Source organism: Ambystoma mexicanum, chromosome 9, assembly GCF_040938575.1.
Source record: "Ambystoma mexicanum isolate Mex_15411 chromosome 9, UKY_AmexF1_1, whole genome shotgun sequence".
Classification (NCBI taxonomy): Eukaryota; Metazoa; Chordata; class Amphibia; order Caudata; family Ambystomatidae; genus Ambystoma; species Ambystoma mexicanum.
The window spans coordinates 780306002-780330031 of NC_090931.1; the positions used below are offsets into that span (position 1 = coordinate 780306002).

The following is a 24030-nucleotide window of genomic DNA, read 5'->3' on the forward strand; positions in this document are numbered from 1 at the left end:
CAATGACATGCTTTGCTTGTCTTTGCATCGCCCAGGCATCTGTTAACAGGTTAACCTGGGCATTTGTCCATCTTTGTACCAACACATTCTCTTTGACCCTTTCGATATCCCACTGAGTAAGGTGCAGAATGAGATATGTCTTTTTTGTTGGCATAAAAAGACTGCAGATTTATTTTCACAACATAATAAACTCAAAACACTCGAACAAACTTTGTGAAAATCGTTCTGAAGGTGCAACGACTGCTCCATGTCCAAAACTTGCTTCCCCCTTTCCCAACCAAATCCATAGTAGGCCATAAGCTCCCCCAACCATTCTTGTCTGAGCCCCGTATGCCCTTGCAGGTGTTCCTGGGCTGGAGGAGTGCCGTTTATTCGGGGGAAGCTGAGCCCTCATTGCTAGCACCAGCGCCCCTGCCGCTTAGGCCCCCAAGAAGCACTGGTCCGAAGAAGAGCGAAGACTCTTCCGGCTTTCTCAAGGCTCATTCAGAGTCTGTATCTTCCCACTGGTCGCCAAAACACCGCCTCGCCGTTCTACGACATCAGTGGCCAGGCACTGCCATTCCGCCGTAATCTAAGCAGAGTGGGTGGGTGGAAAACGAAAAACAGGTCCTCCGGTGCGGCGGGCGTCCTTCTGCTCGAGCTGGATTCTCCTGCAGCAGGAGGCCCGCCGGCTTATATGCAGCCTGACACGCCCCTTTCCATTGTTGCCTTTTGCTGGCATTTCCTATGGTCTGGCACGCTTCCTGCCCCTCGGGCTGCCTTCACCACACCTCCCCCTTAGCCAAGGGGAAGGGAGGCGGACCCTGCCCACATTATCCAGGTGCCGCCTCCAATTTCTGCAAGTTTTGTTAGGCTGCGAGAGGCAAATGAGACTCGCTCAAATGTCACAGAGTTAAGAGCGCCTGTAAACTCCTTGACACCAGTGCTATACACATTGTAATCAGATTCATCACAGGTTTATTTTGCGTACTCTATCCAGTTAATGACTATTCGCTGTGTTTGTTTAACTTAATAAGTTGTAATTTTCTCAACAAATTCGATGCCAAATGTCAGTACACCCAAACACACCATTTTCAACTTTAACGTGCACATGTGTTCTTAACTGAGATCCTGGCAGCTTAGATGAAGTAAGGGGCTTACCTAAACATGTAGATAGGAATCGAACTTGTGTTTTAAATGTATCAGTCAATACCATGCATTTGGTTTGTAGCTAAGCGCCATCAGGTGTGACAGATGATGGAATGATTTGCCCAGGATCAAACAATATAGTGATGTGGGGATCTAGGATTCATAAATTGGTTTTTAAGTTTCACAGATAATTTTCGGCCACATAAGAAGGCTCGTCTTCTCTCCATGCATCATTGGTGATTTTTATGCCAGCGCTTTATAAAGCAATGTCTCTTCATTGAGGTGGGGGAAGCGGTCGTTGTGTGTACTTATATTTCATACTGCATGACCCTCGCTCGTACCTCCCAAATGCCGCTTCAAATGGCAGCTGTTGGACTGAGAGCAAAGGTAAGCAAGGGCTGGTATGGAAATTAGCAGGGTCAACAAAAAGGGGAGAAGTGGCTCATTGAAAAAGAACATGAGGCAAAAAAATTGAACTGGGGCAAAATAAGTAGGGCAAAGTGTTACAGCAATTAAGAGAACATGAAAGTCAGCAGAGCAGACAGGAAATGAAACACTTACAACACAGAACCAAGAAGGGGAAGTATCTGCACACACGCGGGATGCAAGAAACCAAATTGTCGGACCTTCTGCTGAGGAGTTGGTTGCGATTTAGGATGCTCTGCGTTCACAGGCTGCCGTTGTTTCAGTGTCTTATGGATGCAGTCACCAGACTGCAGAAGGAATTTCAAAGCCAGCGGTGTGTTTTGGTTCAGTGTCAGCACAACTTGGTAATTATTATGGGGTTAACCTGGATACCTCGCATTTGTTTTTTTGTTTTTTTGGAAAAGAAGTAGATTTTCCACGCAGTTTCCTGATTTATTCAGTACTTGTTGCAAAAGTTTTTGTTTTATTTTATCTTATTTATTTGTTTTCTTGAGGTGAGATCAGCCGACACAGCAGTACGCAACGACGAGGACACAGTTCCAGTATTTGGGGCCAATCAGGAGCCCAGCTGTAATTACAGAACATATCCGCAAGAACCCGACAGGGGGCTTTGGATCACGTCGTATAGCCTTGAAAAGGACCTGCGGGTCGAAACACGTGTCGGCTGACCTCACCTCAAGAAAACAAATAAGATAAAATAAAACTAAAACGTTTGCACCAAGCATTGAACAAATCAGAAAACTGCGTGGAAAATCTACTTTTCCAAAAAAAACAAAAAAACAAATGCGAGGTATCCAGGTTAACCCCATTTTCCTACCTAACAAATGAGGTGTGGGCTTCACCTCAACGCTAACCTGTGACCTTGCAGTATTATTACTCAGAAACCAACTACACTAATACAGTGTTCAGCAAGGCTGCTTCCAATTCTAGGGCCCCTTTTCTATCCTGGTAATTATTATGGGATTCAATTAACTCTGAAACCTCTGACTGCAGACGTACAAAATCCCCGGGAGTGCCGGCCCTAAAATCTGTGGGGCCAAGTACAGAGAGTTAAGTGTGGGGCCACTTAATTTACATTTGGTGAGGTCACAGGAAGTGACATCACAAGATAATGACCCCTAAGTATGTAGGCAGCAGTAAACCTGCACCCCTTAACACATCCTCCTTTCAAAAACTTTACACTCCGCTCATTGAACCCGGGTGCCTATAAATGCATAATGCAAAGGACAACAGTAAACGTCAAAATTAAATTTTGTGCCTTTATCACCACTAGTTCTGGGAAAATCTGTTGTCTGGTTTTCAGTGATAGCGATGTACTGCTTTTCCAAACAAATTCCTGTGAAGCCAAGTTATCAGGGCAATTCATAAAAAAAGTTTAGTAATCATGACGTTTCATTCTGGTGTCATGTTTCCTATTTTCAAATTTCTGTTGCTAGTGCAATTATTCCATACCAAGGGGAAATAAGCTTGCCTAACATCACACACTACTCTACTTGTTTTTCACTTGTATCCTTCTGTCTTAATTCTCCCAAGTGTGCTAGGCAGCCTTTTGTGCCCCACATCTGATTCTGTGCTCCTCAATTCAGAGAACTCCAACCACTTTACAGTCTCTCGTCTTAGGCTTCTTTCTGGGTTTCTGCTTCTCGTGGGAGACCCATTTGTCTGGGTTCTCAGGACCATGTGTGTGCTTGCATTTTACACCTGGTTGGTGAAAAGAGATGGAGCTATGAGATTAAAAAATGAGCCCCAGAGCTTCTACTAAAAGGTTGGCCACTTTAGCCTCTAGACAGACACACGCAGGGAGCCTCCTTTACTTCGCGGTCTTGAGGTATCTACCTACATGATGGGTGAGAGAGGTATTGCTCCTAAGGAGAGCTTTCCTGCAGACCCTATATTTTTCTCTTTGTCTCCTTTCAACCTTTTCAATACTCCGCCACTTTCTCATACCTCCACCCAACCTGCTGTCCCACACCTAGGCTCAAGGTGTAATTCCTCTCTGCTTCTTCTCGGTTCTTCTCCATCAATCATCTCATCATCTCTCTTCTCCTCTGGTTTCTTTTCAACCCGTTCACCACTCTCCTCTCCTTATTAGTGTGCAGCTTCCCCGGCACCTCCTTGATACTCTGCTGCACTCATTTATTTACGTTTCCTATTGACACAATGTGCGGGCTTAGAGCTTGCCTCTAACACCTCTCTCAACATAGTACTCTTAGGACCTGACCTGCCCCCTCTTCCAAACTCTTGGAAGCTGCTGTTTTGCAGGTGATGCGATAAACTGCAAATTGACCCTTTCTCAGTGGCCAGGTGCAAGTCTCTATCACGATGGGTTACCTGGCCATCCTGTCCATCTTTACGAGGGGGCTAAAGCAGGGCTTTCTTTCAAGATCCCAATCATAATACAATTTCTGAAGGATACGGTCATCTGCTATTTACGAATGCCATACAAAAAGGGACTTGGTCCTGGCATAGTTCAGGGCTACGCTGTTCAAGGATGCACAGCTGTGGTTTCATGTTCCTCCCCCGGAAGTCTGATCTTTAAGTGACCATAGCATTTGCCAGGCAGGTGAGTGATTGTGAGGCTCTGTCAGCTGACACGCCTTACACAGTGTTCTCAAAATATAATTTGACACTTTGTGTAAATCCCCTTTTCCTACTTCCACATCAGCCAGTCCAAACAACTTCTGACTTTCAAAACAGCAGCCAATAGGGCTCAATGGGAATGGGGAGGGTGCAAATAAAGGCCCGGCGCATGGCAAGGCCGTTATTTGCGCCCTGGTCCCCTAACGGGAACCGTAAGGTACGTTTGGTCCGACCAAACGTACCTTGCGGGTCCCGTTGGGGGACCTCAGAATAGGGCACAAAGGGATTACAGGCACTGGTGTCCTTATCGGTGGCTGGTATCCCTTTGCGCCGGGTCGGAATGAGGCCCAGTGTCTTATACGCAACCTTTCTTTGATGTGAAGTAACCTTTTAACACGTTGGGAAAGTCAGCTGCTACTTCTTGAACTATTACCAACAACATTCTCCTCTTAATAAGAGACACGCAACCTCTCTGGTAATTATTTTTATGCATTAATGCGAAAAGATATTCTTCTTACACAAGCACTTTAACTGATGCTGAATAGACGCACGATACAATTACTGTTATTATCAGAGACTTCCCACGACTACGAACAACTTCACTCACTTCAACTTATACACAAGTGTAAATTCAGCTGGTTACATTTACCGGCAAGGAGTTGTATTTGATTTGGCGTACAGAGCTTCACTCACAAGCTTCAAAGTCACAGCGATTGTATGCAGCTTTTACTTCCCGACTGCAGGCTCTCTTGGGACCCAGACCCCTCTGCAGTACGGGTGTCTCAGATCCGGCCTTGACAATGGAGAGTCTTCTTTCCACCACCTTCCCTTGGCTTGCTTCTGCACATGGGCCTTGAGTAACCACACAACTTCAGCTCTGCAATCACAGCAACTAGTCACACCTGGAAAGACTGCCAGCTTCTCCCAGTCTCTTCCAATGCAGCCACAGCCCAACAGGGTTTGTTAGCACAGGACCAACTCAGAGCCTGCAGGTGGAATCTGCTCCTCATGGAATCTGCTCTTCCTTCGCTCTGGGGTCCCTTATGTGGTCACACATCCTAGTGAACTGCCAGCCTCTTGCTCTGCTTCTTCTGCTAATGCTGCCGACCTTCAAGCTCCTGGTCTAGCTTTTTTCTACTGCCCCTTCCTGTTGCAGCCTTTTATGCCCCTCAGTTGGGGTAATTGTCTTCAGGCGCAGGTCCTTAGAACTAATTGCCTGAACCTGCCATAGGCTGTCAGGCCTGCCTGCCTGTCCTTTACCTCTACATGCCTCTTCAGCCCTTTTCTTCATCACAGTCCCTGAGGGATTCTGGGACATTTGGTCAATTTTAAGGAAATTTGGTTTTCCTGTTTCTTTACTATTTTTAATAATGAGTTCACCTCCCTTGAGGTTTTTACAGGAGGGATTGTAGGGCTTAACCATTTTTTCTTTTTAGAGTCACATGCGATGGAAGCTTCACATTTGCTTCATTCTTTTTGGTACACTGTTGGCATTGGGGAGGATAGGTGATTTTAGCGGTCCAAAAGTCCTGTTCTTTGGATACAAAACTTTGTTGAACTACACGCTGGGAGTTTACCCTTCCATCCTTAGTAGGAGGTCGAGATATATCAAAATGACAATAAGCCAATTCCTCTTTTAACCCAGTGGTAAGAGTATCCCTCTCCAAGGAGAAATACAGTGGCTCACCCTGCGAAATCACCCCACTGCCCTGGACCTTGTCTCCTCCCCAGGTGATCCTCCCGCAGTACACCACCCCCAGGATTGGGATCAGGAAGCATATGCCCTCTACTGGCCACCTCCAAGGAGACCTTAGGCAGGGTTTTAGTGGGGGATCCACAGGATTCTCCACAGTACCTCCCCAGAGATTTGAAGCATTACCTGACCAGAAAGCTAGAGAACTGAATGTAAATACCTTCCATGGCCATGGCATCAATCCATTTCGGCTCCCTAACCAGGGGCAGGCTTGGAAATGCACCAGGCTGTCCTGTTAACTTGACCACATTCACCACCAAGGAAACCTATAGTGTGTTCACAAAGATAAGTGGGGTCCACACCTGCTAGCCTGTACTTTAGTAAGATAGTTCTATTCGGAGCTGGCACAGGACCCGGATTTTCCCTAATGTCCATGATTGGCTCCATATAGCTTTCCCCAAAAGGAAGGAAAAGTTGGCCCTCCTTAAGCCCATTTTGCATTACATCAGTGATTTTGTCATTCTTATTGTCCTCAGCACCATCCAAAAGGTATATGATCAATGCCTTCACTGACCATTGTATGAGGCTCGTATAGGAGTCACAGTGTGCATTGGAACCTACAGTTACCTGTTCATTAAGCATAATTTCAGGTTAGGTATCCAGGCCACGGACATCCTGCAGAATCCTAAGGACCTCTGCATCACTGTGTTTGCTCTCTCTCCAAAACTTTCCTGGGATCTGGAAAAGTGCTCCTCCCTGTCACCAATACTGTTCTCTGTATTGCACCCCTAGCAAGGTGTCAACTCTCCTGCATGCTTTCAAAGATGGGGTCTCAAAGTGGAAACCAACCAACCAACCTCCATTAGCGTGGCACCCAGAGACAAGCCACTGTCTCCCAGTGCCACCTTTGCAGCCCTAACTTTCACAGAGGAGGAGGGGGAGGTGCCCATGTCAAAGATGTCTACAATAATAGCTTGCTTATCTATGGCCACAGGATCAAGGCATGGCCAACATCTCACGCCAGAGGGATTCTACATCCGTTGGAGCCATACCGGCATTTGGTGCTGGTGGCGCCATGACAGCCGTTACCACTGACTAGAAGGGGGGCTTGTTCACTGAAAGGTCTGCCCTTTTTCTTGTTTAAGCAGGGGCGGGCTGAGAAGGGGGCTAAGGGGACATTTGCGCTCCAGTCTGGCTTGGCTGTTGCTCCCTGGCTAGAGGTGCAAAAAGATGATTGAAAATAACTAAAACCCTTCATAATCCAGCCTTTCCTAAAGGAACCGAGTGCTGTAAGGCCTGCTCGGCTTCTGTCTAGATGGAGCGAGGCACTCTTCTTGATTTCAGCCATTTTTTAAATGTGTCTGGGTGGCACCCACACTTGAGCCTCCACAGTAGGAAGAAGAGTCGAGGCTGAAGTGGCATGTTCATATTTCCCAGCGGCAACGTATACATTTTAATGATAAGTTCTGGGAACCTGAATGGTAAGGGTGGCACCACTGCAACGCATACACCATTGTCTAGATACAATCCACACCAACGTATCACGAATGACTCCTACTTGCCAAGGAAGGGAGGGTCCCTATCTTGTTAGAGTTTGTCCTCAGTTCCATTCAATTAAAATGCTTCTCTATGTTTTCGCGAATGTCCTGATCACTAGTGAGTTAATTACAAAAATAGTTAAATAGCACCCTGAATAGCACCCGTGGTTGTTACTATATGGTAGTTATAGAAATGGCTGTTGTAGTGTTTGTGGTACTCCATTTTGGACACACACCGAAAGATGTAACATTCACGTATTATTATTAATGTAGACTGCAAACTAAGGGAGTCATTCAGAGTTGGTTAGATTATTTGTTTAATTAAATACCACTGGAGAAAGTTATCACCTCCACTGGTGGTTATTCTGAAATTCCCTGCCCAATTTAAATGTTACCACCAACAGTTGATTTCTGGAATACCTCCAGAGCTATTTCAGAAATACTACCTCTGCTGGTAGTAACGTAAAAAGGTGTTTTTTAAAAACATGTTGCAGCCATTTTCACCTTCAATGTGAGGGTAGAAAAGGATTAGATACAATGGTGGTTTACACCACTACTGTACCTTTTTTTCCGATTCCAGCCGTATAATGGTTAAGGTATTGAGAGGGGGGGGGCAATTAGAGATGGGCACCTGTTGACTCCCTTAACATTGCCCTTTGTAAAAACGTAGTTCACTCTATTAAAAGGAAGCACCTGTGCTTCCCTTCTGTAAAGTAAAAAAAAGTTTGAAAAAATGTGGTGCCAATTTGGATTTTTTATCTCCACCGCCTATTATATCACATTAATGTGGACATCATTGCTGGTGGGCAGCATATAAATCCATCAAAACAGTTCAGCATTTGGAGGCAGCTTACAGAGGTGTCGCTCCCCTTTTCTTGCTTTTAAGGAAACGACTATTCTAGCCACATGTTGCTAGGCAGGGATATCACAGAGATAGCAAGAGCACGTCTATATATATATGTATGGCTTGTAGTCTTTTAAGAGCACGCATCACAATATACTTGCCGTGTTTCCGAGCATAGAAACATTAGCTTTATGCACAATTGTATTTTTTACATGTACTCTTTAATTCTATCACACCTTAATTATGACCGCAGTGTTTGTTGTTTGTTAATATGTACTAAAGTTCAGTTATTATTGCATTTTGCTATATCTGTGAATGGTTGGCAATATAATTCTTGTACATTTTTAATGCCATACTTTAACTAGGCAATCGATGCCCTGAGTCAATATTCTTATTACTCCCTGTCATTACATTGTCTGTCCATTACTGCACTTTACGATAGACAGTTGTATGGAGTGATTGATGGGCACGTTTCAGAAGTACACATTCTTTTGAATGAGTGAGGATTTAGCTTGAACACATGTTTAACTGTGTAGAGCGCCCACCAGTCCACTGAAAACAAAGGAATACGAGAAGAGCGGCACCTGCAACATTCATTGGCTAGATAGAAGATCTATCTCTAAATTGAAGTATAATGATGGGGCAGCGAGCAAGTTGAAGTTGGCGGAAGTTTTATGATACATCAGTGAATAGATGCGCTTATTTCTAATAACATAGACAATGTGAACTTACCGTCTTCTTCCCAAGAGGCGGACCGTACACTCCCTTTCTCCTTTTGTCAAGCTTCGACATGATGATGTTCTGAGTTTGAGCTGCTGTCGTCTGTGCCGAGAAGTTGATGAGCAGAGGTTTGTAGGTCTCCTTGTCCAAGTGCTTCAAGAGAAAATCCTGCAGGGAAACAGATGTTACTCAGTGGAGTGACACAAAGTGATTGCATCCCCTCCCACCCTGGTGCAATATAGTGTGAGGGCCCTTAAGATAGACCCATATAGGCTTTATAGCATCCTGAAGACCATTAATGGTGGGAGCCCCCACTCTGTAGGAGTAGCAGCGGTGTCCGTTACTACTAAGCCATTGCATCCCCCCGCCCATGTAAAATAATGTAAGAGGGCTCCTAAACTTCCCTGCACCGAAAGACCCATCTGGGCACCGTTGATGGTGGGAGCCCCCGCTCTGTAGGAGTAGCAGCGGTGACCGTTACATTCCTGATGTTAAGCAAGAGCGAATTTACAGGAACACACATGACAATCGGGGGCATTTCTGTTTTTTATAAAAATGTGTTGGCCACATATTACTTGCCATATTTCTTTTGAGAGCAATGAACGGGGCACACCCTTAAAGCATTGCTGCTATTGTACTCTGTAGCTGAACTATAAATGCTGCAATGCACAACAAAACATGCTGTGATTATTCTCCATGTGAACTTACTTGTGGGTGTACATCAAAAACATTTTGAGATGACAAGAAAAATACTGAATGTAAATTAGAAGCAATTAAAAAATGTAAATCTTTACATAACTAATTATGATTCTAGGCTTCAAGACACTATTTGATTTGTATAGACATGCAGGCCTTAGGTACAGGAAAGGTCCTAAAAAACATAATTAAAATGGTTTCTTATATTGCGTTTGATGCGGGGCTCCAGCCCTGAAGCGCAGTTTCGGAGTCTGGGTACTGAGCCCATGCTGCTCAGTGTAGTCTTGTTTACAAGACTAGAGTGTTGGCCCTGAGCTATCCTTCCCTATTAACAAATACAGGAACAAACGTTAAACAGACATTAAGAACAAAGAAGGAGCATGGAGTAAGCGTCGGGTCTCCGGTAACACCATTTAACGTGAGATTGTGATTACGCATGAAGCTCGCTTGAAACTTGTGCGCCGTCAATGGCAATTAGCAAGGTTTAACAAATTGCATTATTATTTGGCCAATGTGCATAGTCATTTTTATTTGATGATACAGGGCCCTAAGACTATAAACTACCTCCTCAGTGTGTTAATTATCAGGGAGTTGCAAAGGACATGTGGTTACGTGCATTTATTTGGGCTGTATACTGCACCAACCTAATGCAATGTCATTTCAAAATGCTGCGACCAAAGGGTGGGGCAGCAAAGTGCAATCTAACAATGGTGGCACAGTACAGAGTGGCACATGTTCATATTTGAAGTAAGCACCCAAGTGGCAATAGTACATTGATGGAGGATGCAGGGAGTGGATGCAAAAAGCTGTAAGAGAAGTTTAACCTGCTTAGACTTATAGCAGGGTCTGGGGAAGGGACTTATGGTATGATAGGTTATTTATAACACGCTCAATACCCAGAGGTTTCTAAGCGCGGCCCTGGGGATCGAACCTGTGTTGCTGCCTGTCGTCTTGCTTCCAAGGCGAGCACGTTGCCACTGAGCTATCCTCCAGGGGACGAGGCAAACAGTGAAAGAGCATCGATAGATCATAAAGGTGCTCCGGGAGAGGTCAGCAAATTTGTCAATTTTCTAGGAAGGCTGACTTGAACAAGGATGATTGTAAATTTCCCTTGAACCATTTGTAATTGTGTTCAGTTCTCAGGCAGGTGGGTAAACCATTCTACATTTCTGAGGCAGATACTGCAAAGGTTTCCTCCATGTCTTAATCGTTTATAGATGGGTTATATTTGGGTTGGCAGGGAGTCATGATGTTTTTATTGGTGACCCTGGTGTGCCTAGTTGGGGCATTGGTAGACAGGAGGGGGTTGACGCACTTTGGTCCTTTTATTATATAGGCATGTTTGGGATAGGCACAGAACTTTCAGATGTTATGTTATGTTATATATATTTATAGAGCGCCAAAGCCCATAGGCATCAAGGGACTTACATAAACACACACACATCAGAACAGTGACAAGACAGCACAAAGAGATTGAATGACTACACTATTCAAAAAGTAAACTTGTTGGCTTCAAATGGGAGACATTTTGGAGCCTGGGGTGCTGGTATGTTGGTTTCTCTTTTGAGGCGGTTTGGCATCTTCCTTGCAGCATGGGTTTGGATGAGGCTGTGGTGGTGGGTCTGGTGTTTGTGAGGCCTATGTAAATGGAGATACAATATTCCAGAATTAACAGGACAAGTGCCGCGGTCAGCCCTGTCTTCTGGGCGTCTCCTGGTAGAGGATGGGTTTGCACAGAACGTAAGGTTTGACGTAGGCTGTGTGCCTCAATTTCTGGATTCAGGATCTCTTTCTGTTGAGGATGGAGCCCAGATTTGTCAGTGAATTGGAGAGACTAGGAGCACGGCCTACAGTATCTGGCCCTTGGAAGGGGAGTTTTCAGGGGTAAGGACACCCAAACATATCACGTCTTATTGAGGCTTTCAAAGAGGAGTCCTCCTCGACAACCAATGATCCTTTACTTTCATGTTGTGAGACTCTGCCTCTCCTCCCACTAATAATAAGGATATTTCCTTGTGTACTGGCTCCTGGTGAGGAACACCTTAAGTCCATTGTTTTTATTCCTGCTTTAGTTTGCTAAGTGCTCTCCATTGCCCCCCCACTACGGCCATTAAAGGAGCTTTCCTCTTGCATTGCATTCCAAATAGACAGAAATGGTTGCCCTGGAAGATTTTCTACAGAAGCTGATCAAGGCAACTGACACTAAACACTTTGCTGTTGTCTGCCATTTACTGGTTGATACTACATGCCATGAACATCATGGTAAGAAAATACGTATTTGAGACTCATATAGGGCATAATATTTCTATCGTAATTCAACGGCACTACATATACAGTGAGTTACTACCAACAAGGTCCTGTATATTGTTGTTTGGTTTTTTTTAGGACATTGGTCTGGGACTGCAACGCCTTTTCCTTTCATAATGAACAAACGGTTGTGTGCATCCTTGTTGGGGCACCTTTTCAGGGTAATGTAAAAAGTATTTACCTGTGTACAAGCCTGCCTCTTTAATTAACACGGACTAGTGCTTGACATTTCCTAAACGTACCTTCCTTTCTAGATAGGTTAGCTTTCTCAAGCCAGTTTCTATTTTTTATTGTTGAAGGAACAACTCGGGAGCCCATGAATTCACACAAGCTTCTTGGTCACAGCTCGGCTTTGAACTTGTGTCCAAATGAGAGCTTAAACTTAAGTTCTTAAGTTGATGCATCAACTAACATCACTTCACAAATCATTAAGACCGTAAACGGAACAAACAACATTGTTCATACAGTATGAAATATGGTTTACATGTGTGATATATACATCTTGTGTTAGCATGTATCCACTTCTGGACCATGTTTTCTTGACTCTATAAATAATTTTTCTGTCATCTGTTTTTTGTCTAGAAAGTCCATATGACCTTTGTTGGTATTCTTATGTGCTTTTGTTTTTTTGTTGTACTTAGTATTATGTTAACACAGTTTTCCTAAACAATGTTTTTTTTATTGATGTATTGCAACTACATTTTTCTACCTGACAGTGAAATCAAAATAAATGGAAACACTTTTCCATTAAATCCTTTGTTCCTAATTCCCACGATAAGGTGTCTCATGCTTTCGGTGGGGTTGTCTGTTTTGTTTGCTGGAAGGTTTTAGGCTACGCCTTCAAGGTGATCATCCACAAAGCATGCCGCTTTTGGACACCCATCTTGCATAGTCACTGCCTAACAACACCTTCAGTAAAAGTCACTGCTCACTTTAAGCTCCCCTACTCATCTCACTTACCAGAGGTCTCTCCTTAATTAATTCAAGTGGGAGGGCTGATGTAAAAAGAACGGATCGATGCCACGAGTGTTCAATGATGGTCTTCCATTTTCACAGTGTCTTGACATCACTTGGTAAATGGACACTTTCCATTCAAGAAACGAACACAAAAACGTAGCGCACTAGTAAACATGTTCAAATCCAGTTCCCAGGGATGGCCACTTTGTTGTCAAAGACCCTGTCTTTGTTCCTTGGTAAATATGTAAAAGAATTCTTGATACAACTCTTCATGTTATTATTATCCTTATTATTACTGTTATTATTTTGTTTTAGTTGTGGCCATTTTAGGTCTTAGCAGAGGCCCTGATGGAGACGTTATAATACCACTCACAAGGCTGCTCACATTTTAAAAGGCCAGTATCAGATCCGTTACACCATGAATGCTGCGGTTGTGAAGTGTCTAGAAGTGTATATAAGCTTAAGCGCGGTACGGAACATCACTATGCTTATGCACTAAAATCCACTTTGGGCAGGGTATTAAGTGTGCCCACCCAAGAACAATAAGGAATGCAACATAATGGATCGGGCTAACACCACCTTTCACATGGACCTTGCCATTTGCATCTAGTGTCACACCATGGAGAGAGCGCAGAGATGCTGTTCATCTAATTTTAGGTGCATCAATGCTGGGAAAAATATTAATAAATGTGTGGCAGGTGACCTACCGAGGTGCAGGGTGTTAGATCATGGTAAAGCATACTTCCTATGTCGGCTGTGCTGGGTAAGATTTGAATATCAATATTACATCTTCCTGACCTGTGTCAACCCCAGAACATTTTGCTTCAACTAGATAACTATTTGCCCTTGTCCCTAGGTTAAGGGGAATCTTTTTTCCCCTCTCACCTAGTCTTTTACTCTTTTTATGGTGACCTTTTTATGTCTTTCCATAGTGTTTGGTTGAAGTTCTAGTTTCCTAGGCTGGGTTGCCCCTATGGGCTGCCCTGTTAATTTTGCTTTCATGTACTTGGTGAACTACAGTTCCCAAGTAGTAAAAATTGATTTTCATCCCCTTTACATTTTATACAGTGAGCCAGCACACCCCACCTTATGTGGAGTGCTGGAGGATACAATGTAGCCCCTTTTTTACTTACCTGGTAACATTTTGTTACAACTGTGAGTTTTACATGAACGGCTGATGGAAGTTTTATAACCTTTAGTCTTTATTACTCGCAGACTGTTAATTCGGCCTTGGTAATGAACAGAAGAGCCACCATTTTCCTAAAATGGCGGGCTCCTTTTTTTCGCCATTTCTCGTATGCTTGCTGTTTCTGAGGTATTCCCCTGCCATTCTAGGTGGGAACGACCTCAGTGGCTGTTTTGTCTTCGGCAGGAATCCTGTGGATTCCCCGCCCAGGCTCCAGAGTGTCTGGAAAGGCAGGAAGCAATGGATGAGTTCAAAACTCCACAGTCCTTTGTCTTCCACCTTGCCTGAAAGGGTAAAACTCCCAGTGCGGGGCTGGGTGTCCTGATTGGATAGCCAGGCCGCCCCTTTCTGTAAAATGCGGGGAGAGAATCCAGAGGTTGTGCTGTAGTTCCTGATAAAAACTCCAAACCTGGAAGCTGCTGACAAGTCGACCAATGGAACCAGAACCAAAGAGGATGATGAAGAAAACACGGCTGAGACTTTCCAGTGACCGGAGAGCTTGCTGTGTAACTGGAGCCTGCTGTTACCCTTCCTTTCAATCGACCTGGGGACTCCGGAAACGACAACCCGACCCAGAGCCTAGTGAGACCCACTAGGCTCGAGAAGACCTGCATTTTGAGCCATCCCACGTTGTGCTGCGAACATGAGGGGCTGCAATACCCCAATACCCTAGGACCTCAAGCCATTGTGCAGTGCACAGCCTAATTCTGAATCATACTGAACCTTTGTGGGCATCCTGCTGGACCTTCAGAGAAGTGAATAGAGTCAACAAATTCACCTCACCAGAGTACTGGACACCTTGCAAACAACGAGAATGAAAACAGTGATATTCTGCTCTGTGCTCCTGAAAAAGGTGCCAAATCCACAGTCCCGCATCCAGCCACAAGGAAAATCTTGCCTGGAGTCTTCTTCCACGATCCCTGCTGCAAACGTCCTTTTAAAGTCCTGTCTTCCATCTTCTAGACAAAGGAATCAATCGACCGGGTTTTTGGCTGCATATCCTCAAGTCTTCCTGCTGCAACACATCTTCTGTCCTGAGGTACTGTGTTGGCTGGAGTATTTATTTACCTTGAGGATCTTGTGAATCGTGTTTATTCTTGGGGTGTTACTGTGATAGGGAGGTCTCTCGTCCAGTTCACCCAGGCCCACTGCTGGAATCCTCCTAGGATGTCTTCTCTGAAGTCCCTGGACCCTAACTAACTTTCAAAGTGAACTACTTGCTTGTTTTCCCAGTCTTCCTCGGGAACTCTGACTTTACCTGCAACTGAGCCCTATCTCATCCTGCCTACTTCTGGCTCCTAGAACACTAGGGTACCTCCTCTGCCTCTGAGAGAACTCATGTACTAGAATTGGGAAGGGCTAGATAATTTAAAGGTCTGCCTTGAAAAATACAAGTGTTGAAAAGTGTACTTGGTAACGTTAAACCTTCAGAGTGAATAGTTACAAAAAGTAATTACTTACCTTAGATATGTTCTGCCATTCTGAAAAGTATATATAGGATTTACTTACCTTGAATAAGCTGTGTGCCTTCTTAAATAAGTATTCTCAAAGTCTTACTTTCCTTAGAAACTGTCTCGCCATTCTTACAGAAAGTAGATAGAAGGTTAACTTACTCACCTGTGAACTGGGTTCCCCTCTTCCCAAAAGTAATGCTGCTGGTTTCACTCTATTATTGAAAAGTATAATGTCCAGTTGACTTACTATGTGATTTCCTGCTGAGTGTCACAGCACAACTGCTAGGGTCTACTACCCTGTATGTAATCCAAAAGTAACTAACGGTTTTGACTTCCCTAGAACTACTGTTAGGTGTTCCAAAAAAGTGATATGCTTTGGTCTGTGTACCTGCAAGCATAGTGTTGTGTTTTTTAATAATATGTTTTATGATCTGTGATAGTACTTATTCCCCCCAAGATTTATCTGGGCCTACTTGTATTTAAATAAACCATGTATTCTTTACAATATTTAGTGTGTCAGCGTTTCTTTGGACCATTTGTATTACAATTTATTTGTACTGATTCTAAAGCGCTCTCTCCATCCTAAGATATGCCTGGCTGCTGTGTCTACGCTACCATGAACTCAGGTGGTACAGCCTTATGCTAAGAGTGGAGTCTTGTGCTGTCTCAGTTGAATGGTTTTACTAAGCTCATAAATTGGATTTCAGAAAAACTGTCCCAATAGGCTGATATTACAAATGTTGATGACAAGTAGTCTAGAGAGGGGTTACAGAGCAGCAGAGCAATGGAAGGGGATGGGAATTTGAAAGAGAGCGTTAGCAGATTTCATTGAAATCAGGCAATAACGTTCAATTCCAGGAACCAGAGGAGCAGGGAAAATATGTACATTTAAAAAATGTCCATTAACCAATGTATTGTAGTTCGAGTTCCTCACCAGGTATGTTACCCTTTCACAGAGTGTCAGCTCGATGCATTGCCCTCTCCTTAGTATCCTTTCATTTATGTAGCCCTTACAGTTATGGTGCTCATTTTGCGGAATTTATTTTACACCTACTTTGTATAAAATGTTCTTCAAACGTAGTAGAGTTTGCACTTTATACAAAGGTTCCATTAAATTAAATAAACCATTCCTAGGCACAATTGCATCTCCATTTTACAATGAAGGCAACTATTACAGTTAAAACAAAGAGGCCAACTAAAACCAAGTAAACTCCAAATAATTATGCTCTTCATCAGAACACTCCCTGGTATGCAATTAGATTACACGAATAGAAACATCCACCAACTACACCGCCACATTTAGATGCAGACTATGCAAAATGCATCTGCCCTGAATTTATTGTCCCTGTCATCATTATAGCAAACAGACTGCAGGGCATGAATGTTTCAGGCCTATAAATGTCTGAGACACTGCTGGCTGCAGGCAATGCATACAAATGGAGGCTTATTCTAGCAACACTAATCAAGAGAATGATGCCATTGTACTGCACAGATGGTAGATGAAAAACAATCCAATGCCGGGAGTTGGCTTTGATAGTTGAAGAAAGACTGCAAAATGCCACATTCTATAGTTTTACGAATGCAGATACTAAAGATTTTACAGAGACAGACATTTCGCTGTAAGCCATAACAGTTACAAGCAAGGGGAATCAGAAATAGGATTGTTGAATGGGATACATTAAGAAATGTAAAGTTTGTACTTTTTAAAGTGTCTACGCCAGCCAGTGTTATTTAAAAATACAAGATAGAATCGATTCAGGACGTTATGCATACTAGATTGCTTATGATTAACATACTAACAACTGATTAAGCAGAAGGATACTTCAATGGATGAAATAGCACAGATAAATTAAAAAAACTCCAAACTAATGCAAATTCAGTTGAAGATCGTAACTGAAACCCCTAGCACTGCTGTATATTATCTAGGCATCCTACCCACCCAGCTGCAATAATGTGTCTTGGAAGGATTATCAGAGTCCCACATTGCCGCTGAAAGACACCGGAGCACATACCAGGTTGTGAGGCACAGACCAAACAATGTGAAGTGAATGGTCAACCTAAATCTGCACCAATGAGAAGTCCTCAGTGCATCATATCCCGATTGTCAGCTCGAGGGTGGCTGTACGTGCAATCCAGATCAGAAGTACTCTTATGTCCGTGCCCTTTCCTGATCCCGATCAGGAGTACCCTTACGTCCGTGCCCTTTCCTGATCCAGCTCAGAAGTACTCTTACGTCGCGTGCCCTTTCCTGATCCCGATCAGACCAGATCAGAAGTACTCTTACATCCTGTCCCTTTAGGCCTAATTCAGGATCCTAGCTACTCTATCCTTAAAGTGAATGTTCTACTAGAAGTTTGTATTTCGTGCACTTTAAATATATGACCTGTCTCAGTCTTGAAGCTACTGATCTGTAAACCAAGCAGCAACCTAAACTAATAATCCCCAAATGAAACTACCTTCAAATTCCCTTATTCACATTTCACTCTGCAAAGCCAGGTTTTCCTCCCAGCCCTTCTTTTGAAGAAAGCTCCAAATAGTTGATTTCATAAAAACGACTCTGTAACGTTAACATCTTGCAGCATAACTGTGACCCCCATTTGTCATCGTTTTCTCGATGACTTGCAATAAATTAACTAACTCCGCAAAGACACGGTTTTACATTCATTATTTCCACTTCATAGTGCAAAGAAGAGTAAATGTCAGGCATTGACAATGTATTCCTATGGAATCCAATGCTTTCTTCCTAGCATCAAAATCGTGTGCTGGCTGGAAAGCCTCAATTTTTGACAGACGGGCAAATGGGAGCGGCAGATATGTACATTTCGGTGACTAATGCATGAAATCATGCAGAATAGGTTAACAAATGTTCTTTATACATTATTTAAACACACATGAATGACATTTTGCAACATAAGAAAAGTTTTGAAGTACTTAAAAGAAGTTTAGGATTGTTTGGAAAGTTTATCCATATAATTAAATGGGACAAAGTATGGCCAGCGAGCACGGCATGCAGACCTGATCCTCGGAGCTCCCGCCCACAGAAATCCTGATTAAATAGCGGTCAAACTGCATTAGTTATAACAGAATTCGACACGAAGTGGAGTGGAATAACCTGCGACCCAGCCAATGCAATCTGGGGCTGTAATCTGGAGTTAAAGGTGGGCTCCTACCTGCAGTTGTAAGAAGCCACGACGCACGCGCGGTGAACGGATGAGGTCAATATGGCTGTTGTCGGGCTTAGAGAGTGATCAGCCCAGGGGAAGTATACCGGGAAAGAAACAGCACCTGCAGCAGAGAAAGTGTGCAGCACCGGAGGGTGCTTGTTGTAGGAAGCAAACTCCCATCCCACAGTGGGGAGGCCAGAAAGAACTGGTGTGCAGGTTCACCAGTGGTGACTGAGGCAGCATTGCTGTACGGCAACGAAGTGTAGCTGCCTGGGGGCTTGCCTTGCTGGAGCGCTGGTGAATGGTGGTGCGGAGAGGCAGAGCAGTCAACGAGAGGGGCGGGTAGCCCGACTAACGGCAGACGCACGGGGGGGATCAGCAGAAATGCGGTCTCTTCACAGAGGAGAGCCATAGCTCTCAACCATTTGCCTCGCAAAGGCGGGTGAAATCACCCTATTTTGTTTTTGGCGGGTGAGACGCCCATTGGAATGAATGGGAGTGCAGGAGGCTTGGCGGGTGAGTCAGCCCTTTGCAAGGCGGGTGACACCCGCCAAAAGCGGGTTAGTTGAGAGCTATGGGAGAGCCTGGCGGGCGAGCGGTTGGTGGCCTGTAGAGATACATGCCAACCAACCCTGCACCGGGGGAAAGGAGCCAGCGGGCAGTGGAACATCGAGTTCAGGGGACAGAAGACAGTCGGGGTGCAGGGAGGTCTCTCTGCTGGTCTCCCTGCTAACAGCCCAGGTGTCCAGGCAGGGAGAGAACATTGGAGACGTGGACAGTTGATGAATGCCAGACTGGGGGAACAGTTGTGCAATATTACTGGAGGCAAACAGTGCTAACACCGCATTGCAACCTGCGGGAGAGCCAGCTCATCGGGATGTGAGCTGTTGAGTGCAGAGTTGCCCAGTGTTGGATGGTAAGGAGGGACGAGGCTCCATCTTTCCTTGGTTGGCCCTACATGGAGCACAAAGGTGAGATACATTGGACACTCTGGAGATTTGCTGGGAAAGGGGGTTTCAATTGTGTAGGACTTTGAATGGAGCTCCACTATGGTGAAGGGGGAGTGAGGACTCTGAGCATTGGAGTTGGGGCAGGCCCCTTGTCTGGGGTACTCACAGCAAAGTGGAGGAAGTTGTGGCAGCAGCCTCTGGGGGAGAGAGGGTGACCAGAGGCAGGGGAGGATGCTGGTTGGCCCCACATGGTAGCCTGGGCGTGCTGGCTTACCTGGAAGGAGAGCAGGGTCCAAGGTGACAGGGTCCAGTATCAGGGAGAACATGGTGAAGGGCCAGCAGAGAATGGAGAAGTACATGGACCCCAAACCTAGACAACTCAACCCAGAGGGTGCACCGCAGGCAGGAGATGGAGTGCCCAAAGAAGTGGCTGGAGGAGTCACTTTGGACACATTGATGGAGGCTATCCAAGCGACCAGGACATCTCTGCAGGGGAGTATCAAGTAGGTGGGAGTAGATGTGTCCTTGGTGCACGCAGACCTCTGCAAGGTGTGCAAAAGGGTAATGGAGGTCAGGTGGAGCAATGAGTCAGCATAGAAGAGGATGACCTACTACATACTAAAAATCAGGTGGAAGGCCTGATAGGAGCGACAAGGGGGAGGAGTTACGGTGGGTGCTGGTGGAGGGTGCTCAATATGGGAGGGGTATGTGGAAAAATGGGGAGGGGCTGAGAAGGGAGTGGGGAAACATGGGGGGGGGAGAGGGCAATTTGTAAGGTTACTGGAATGGTTTACCAGTGGCTAACAGTTATTCTGCAGGGGGGTGACCGCATAAGCAGTTGGGATTAATGTGTTTTGTTTGAGGGGGTTCCTGATCCAGTTAACAGTGCAGACTACGGCGAAAACTCTTGTGCAGTATGGGCATGAAATGGGGGAGGATCAGAAGAATGGGGCTAATATGGGGTGCTAGTTTGAAAATTGGGACCTGGAATGTCTCAGGGCTAGGTAAGAGGCTCAAATGTCAGCAAGTGGGGGGATTCTTGAAATGGCATGGGGTCCAATTGGCTATGCTCCGGAAAAAACATATGGTGCAGAAATATTTTGACTCCCTTAGAAGATGGTGGGTGGGGGTGGGGGTGGGTGACAGTGATGGGGACGTCTTACTCATCGTACGTTAGAGGGGTCTTGATTTGGGTGGCGTCAGGGTTTCCCATCCAGGTGGACCAGGTCTTGACCGACGAGGTTGGGAGGATGGTGGTACTCAGGGGTACATCAGAGATGAGGGGAATATGTGTGGTTAATTTCTATGCACCCAACGTGGATGACAAAGACTATTTCCCCTCAGTACTAGACATGGTGGGGGGCGGCAGGGAAGGGCTGCTAATATGGGAGGAGGAGACATTAATTGCTTTCTGGACTCAAATTTCGGACAGCACAGTAAAGACCGGTCAACTAAACAGCAGGCGGCAGCGTCACTGCAGAGAGTAATGGGGGACCTGGATCTGTTGGAGTTGTGGAGAGAGTCACATGGGCAGGAGATGGGCTATTCCTATTTTTTGGGGGAACACAGTTCTTACTCCCGTCTGAACTATCTTTTTGTGGGAGCAGAAGATTTTCACTCCTTTGACAACATGGAAAACTTGGGGAGAGTCCTTTCAGATCATTCCCCTTGGTGTCAAAGGCTGCAGGGACTGCGGCGGAGACCACCGATGCGACTATGACACTTGCAAGCTATGGCCCTGGAGAACGCAGCACTTGAGGAAACGCTAAGGGAAGAAATGGTGCCATTCTTAGAGATTAATGAGGGGTCGGTTGTGGTGGGGGTAACCCTGTGGGAAGCTTTTAAGACTGCAATCAGGTGAGTTTGCACATCCAAGAAAACTGGGGTGAGGCGGATAGGTATATGATATGATATTTTATTTATATCACGCTCATACACAAGTGATTCAGAGCGCGACAAGGCAAGGGAGGGGGAACAGAGGAGAACAAAAACAACGATCTTACTAGGCCCAGTGACATTGAGAACACGCAAGTGCACGGGAGAGGGGGAAAAGCGCAAGGAAGGGGGGAGAAGAGAGACACAGATAAATAATAATACATGGATAAATAATAAGGCAACAAACAATGGTAGTGCAGCCAGCAAGTGGCAAGTGCTGGGTTTAAGGTGGCAGACTGAGTAGGTCTGACAAGTGCTGGAAGACAGAAAAAAAAAGGAACAAAAAGGGGGGGACTGTATGGGTACAGATACAGAACTCAGTGCAAGGGGTGGCCCAGATGCAGTGCAGGAGGGTGGCAGGGTGAGCAGGTACCTGGTCCCGAAGGACAGAGGGTGGCCAGGTGCATGGTGCCGAAGGAGAACAAAAATCTGCAGGGGAGAGGGGAGGCGAAGGCAGAAGCAAAGAGGAAGGTCTCCGGAACCGGAGATGGTTCTCCTTGAGTTTTAGTGTGGAAGGGAGGCTCTTCCATAGGGAGGCCCCAGCCGAAGACAGAGATCGACCCCCAGCTTGTTTCTGTGAGAAACGACTGACCCTGAGGGAGTTAGAGGTAGAGGAGCAGAGAGTTCAAGATGGGAGGTATTTGCAGAGGGATAGCTGAAGGTATGTTGGACCCGGGCCCCAGAAAGCCTTGTGGACAATGCAGAGGGTGAAAAGGACTGGCAAAGGTGCTAGCCTCGCATTGGAAGGCAAAGACTTTGTTATCAAATTTTGATGGGAGCAGGCGGGACATGCAGATTCACGGGGCGGGGGATGTGGCGGGTGGTTGCTTGCTTGGTTGAGCCACCGGAAACTACCTCAGCACGTTACCACGCAGATCAGGCAGAAATCGAGAGTCTTGGCCAGCACACAGGAGGGGATTAATGAGGCGTTCCGGCTTTCCTACCAAGCTTTGTACAAAAGTGAGGGGATTTACACCATAGCAGAGGCAGAAGAACTAGACTTGATTCAGTTGCCGGTCCTATCCAGGGACCTTAGGGAAGGGTTAAAGGGGCCTACTGAGGAATCGGACATAAGCTGTGGGCTACAAGCTATGCAGAAGAGTAGTTCACCCGGAAGCAACAGTTTCCCTGTAGAGTTCTACTGTACATATATAGACCTCCTGGTTCCTCAGCTTAAGAGAGTATACGAAAAGGCATTCGAGACAGGGGTTCTCCCTGCCTCGAACAGTCAACAGTCTTATTGAAAGAGTGGAAGGACCCCCTGGACTGTGCATCCTACTGTCCCATTTTGTTACTAAACGTCTACGTGAATATTCTATGAAAAATCCTAGCCACCAGATTTTCAATTGTGGCTCTGACATTGGTGCACCCCGACCAGTGCAGATTCATAGGGGGACGGAATGCAACAATGAACCTATGCTGCCTGCATCATGTGACGGATTTGGTGAAAGACACCGAAGGGCAAATGGCATTGTCATCCTTTGACGCGATATAGGCCTTCGAATCAATGGAATGGGAATGGCTATTTTAAGGTGTTGGGCACCTTTGGGTTTGGGGATTACATCTGCCAGTGGCTACGGTTTTTATACACTAGACCGGTGGTGAAGGTGAAAATGAACGATTGGGTGTCACAGAGGTGGACACGACAAGGGTGTCCAGTCTTGCCAATCTTGTTCTCCACGGCACTCGAACCACTAGTACGTTTCTCTGGAAGGAGACAAGTGAGGCAGGGATATTAGTAGGAGGGGGTGCGACATATCTCTTTATACACCGATGATCTGTTGCTATATGTGGGGAATCAACGTGACAACATTCCAAAGCTGCTGCAGATAGTGGGTAATTTCCGAATGCTATTGGGCTTCCGCATCAATAAAGAAAAGTCCCTGCTGTTCCCCTTGGGGGGGTCTTCACAGACACAAACTAGCTGCCCTCCCAGATTGGGGGATACAATGGGAAGGGGAATCGTTTCTGTACCTGGGAATCCAGATCTTCCACAACACGGAGGAAACATTTGTGTACAATATGGGCAGGGCACTGTCAGGGATAGGGGATTTGATTCAATTCTTGAAAAATATACCAATATCATTGGCACTCTGTAAAATGGATATACTCCCAAGGTTGCTTTACTACTTCACCAATATCCCATACTGCATTAACAAGGTTTTTTTAGATGCTAGATGAGAAGGTATGGGAATTTTTGTGGGATGCAGTAGGAGATCTCACTGGTGACCTTACGGGTACCCGCATCTGGAGGGGCGGGGGCTCAATTTGCCAGACTACGAGCGATACTTCATGGCAGCACAACTGTAGGCGGTACTAGTGTGGGCAGACACAAGGGGAGAATTATTGACGGGACTGTTGGGGGCCCTTCCAGCTCATCGGCAGGGAATAGATTTGTTGTGGGGCGCGGTGTGAGGGAAGGGAGCCACCAATGTATTTCAGGTGGTGAGGG

The 24030-nt window shown here is 45.4% G+C and overlaps 1 protein-coding gene across 2 annotated transcripts in view; it reads right to left on the minus strand.

Moving 5' to 3' along the window:
- Positions 1-24030, minus strand: part of DNAH7 (dynein axonemal heavy chain 7) — a 1167586-nt gene that overhangs the window by 531201 nt on the left and 612355 nt on the right. For both annotated transcript variants that reach the window (XM_069615701.1, XM_069615700.1), the window contains one exon: positions 8942-9097. In XM_069615701.1, coding sequence (XP_069471802.1) covers positions 8942-9097 — 156 coding nt within the window. The remainder of the gene's footprint in view (positions 1-8941; positions 9098-24030) is intronic.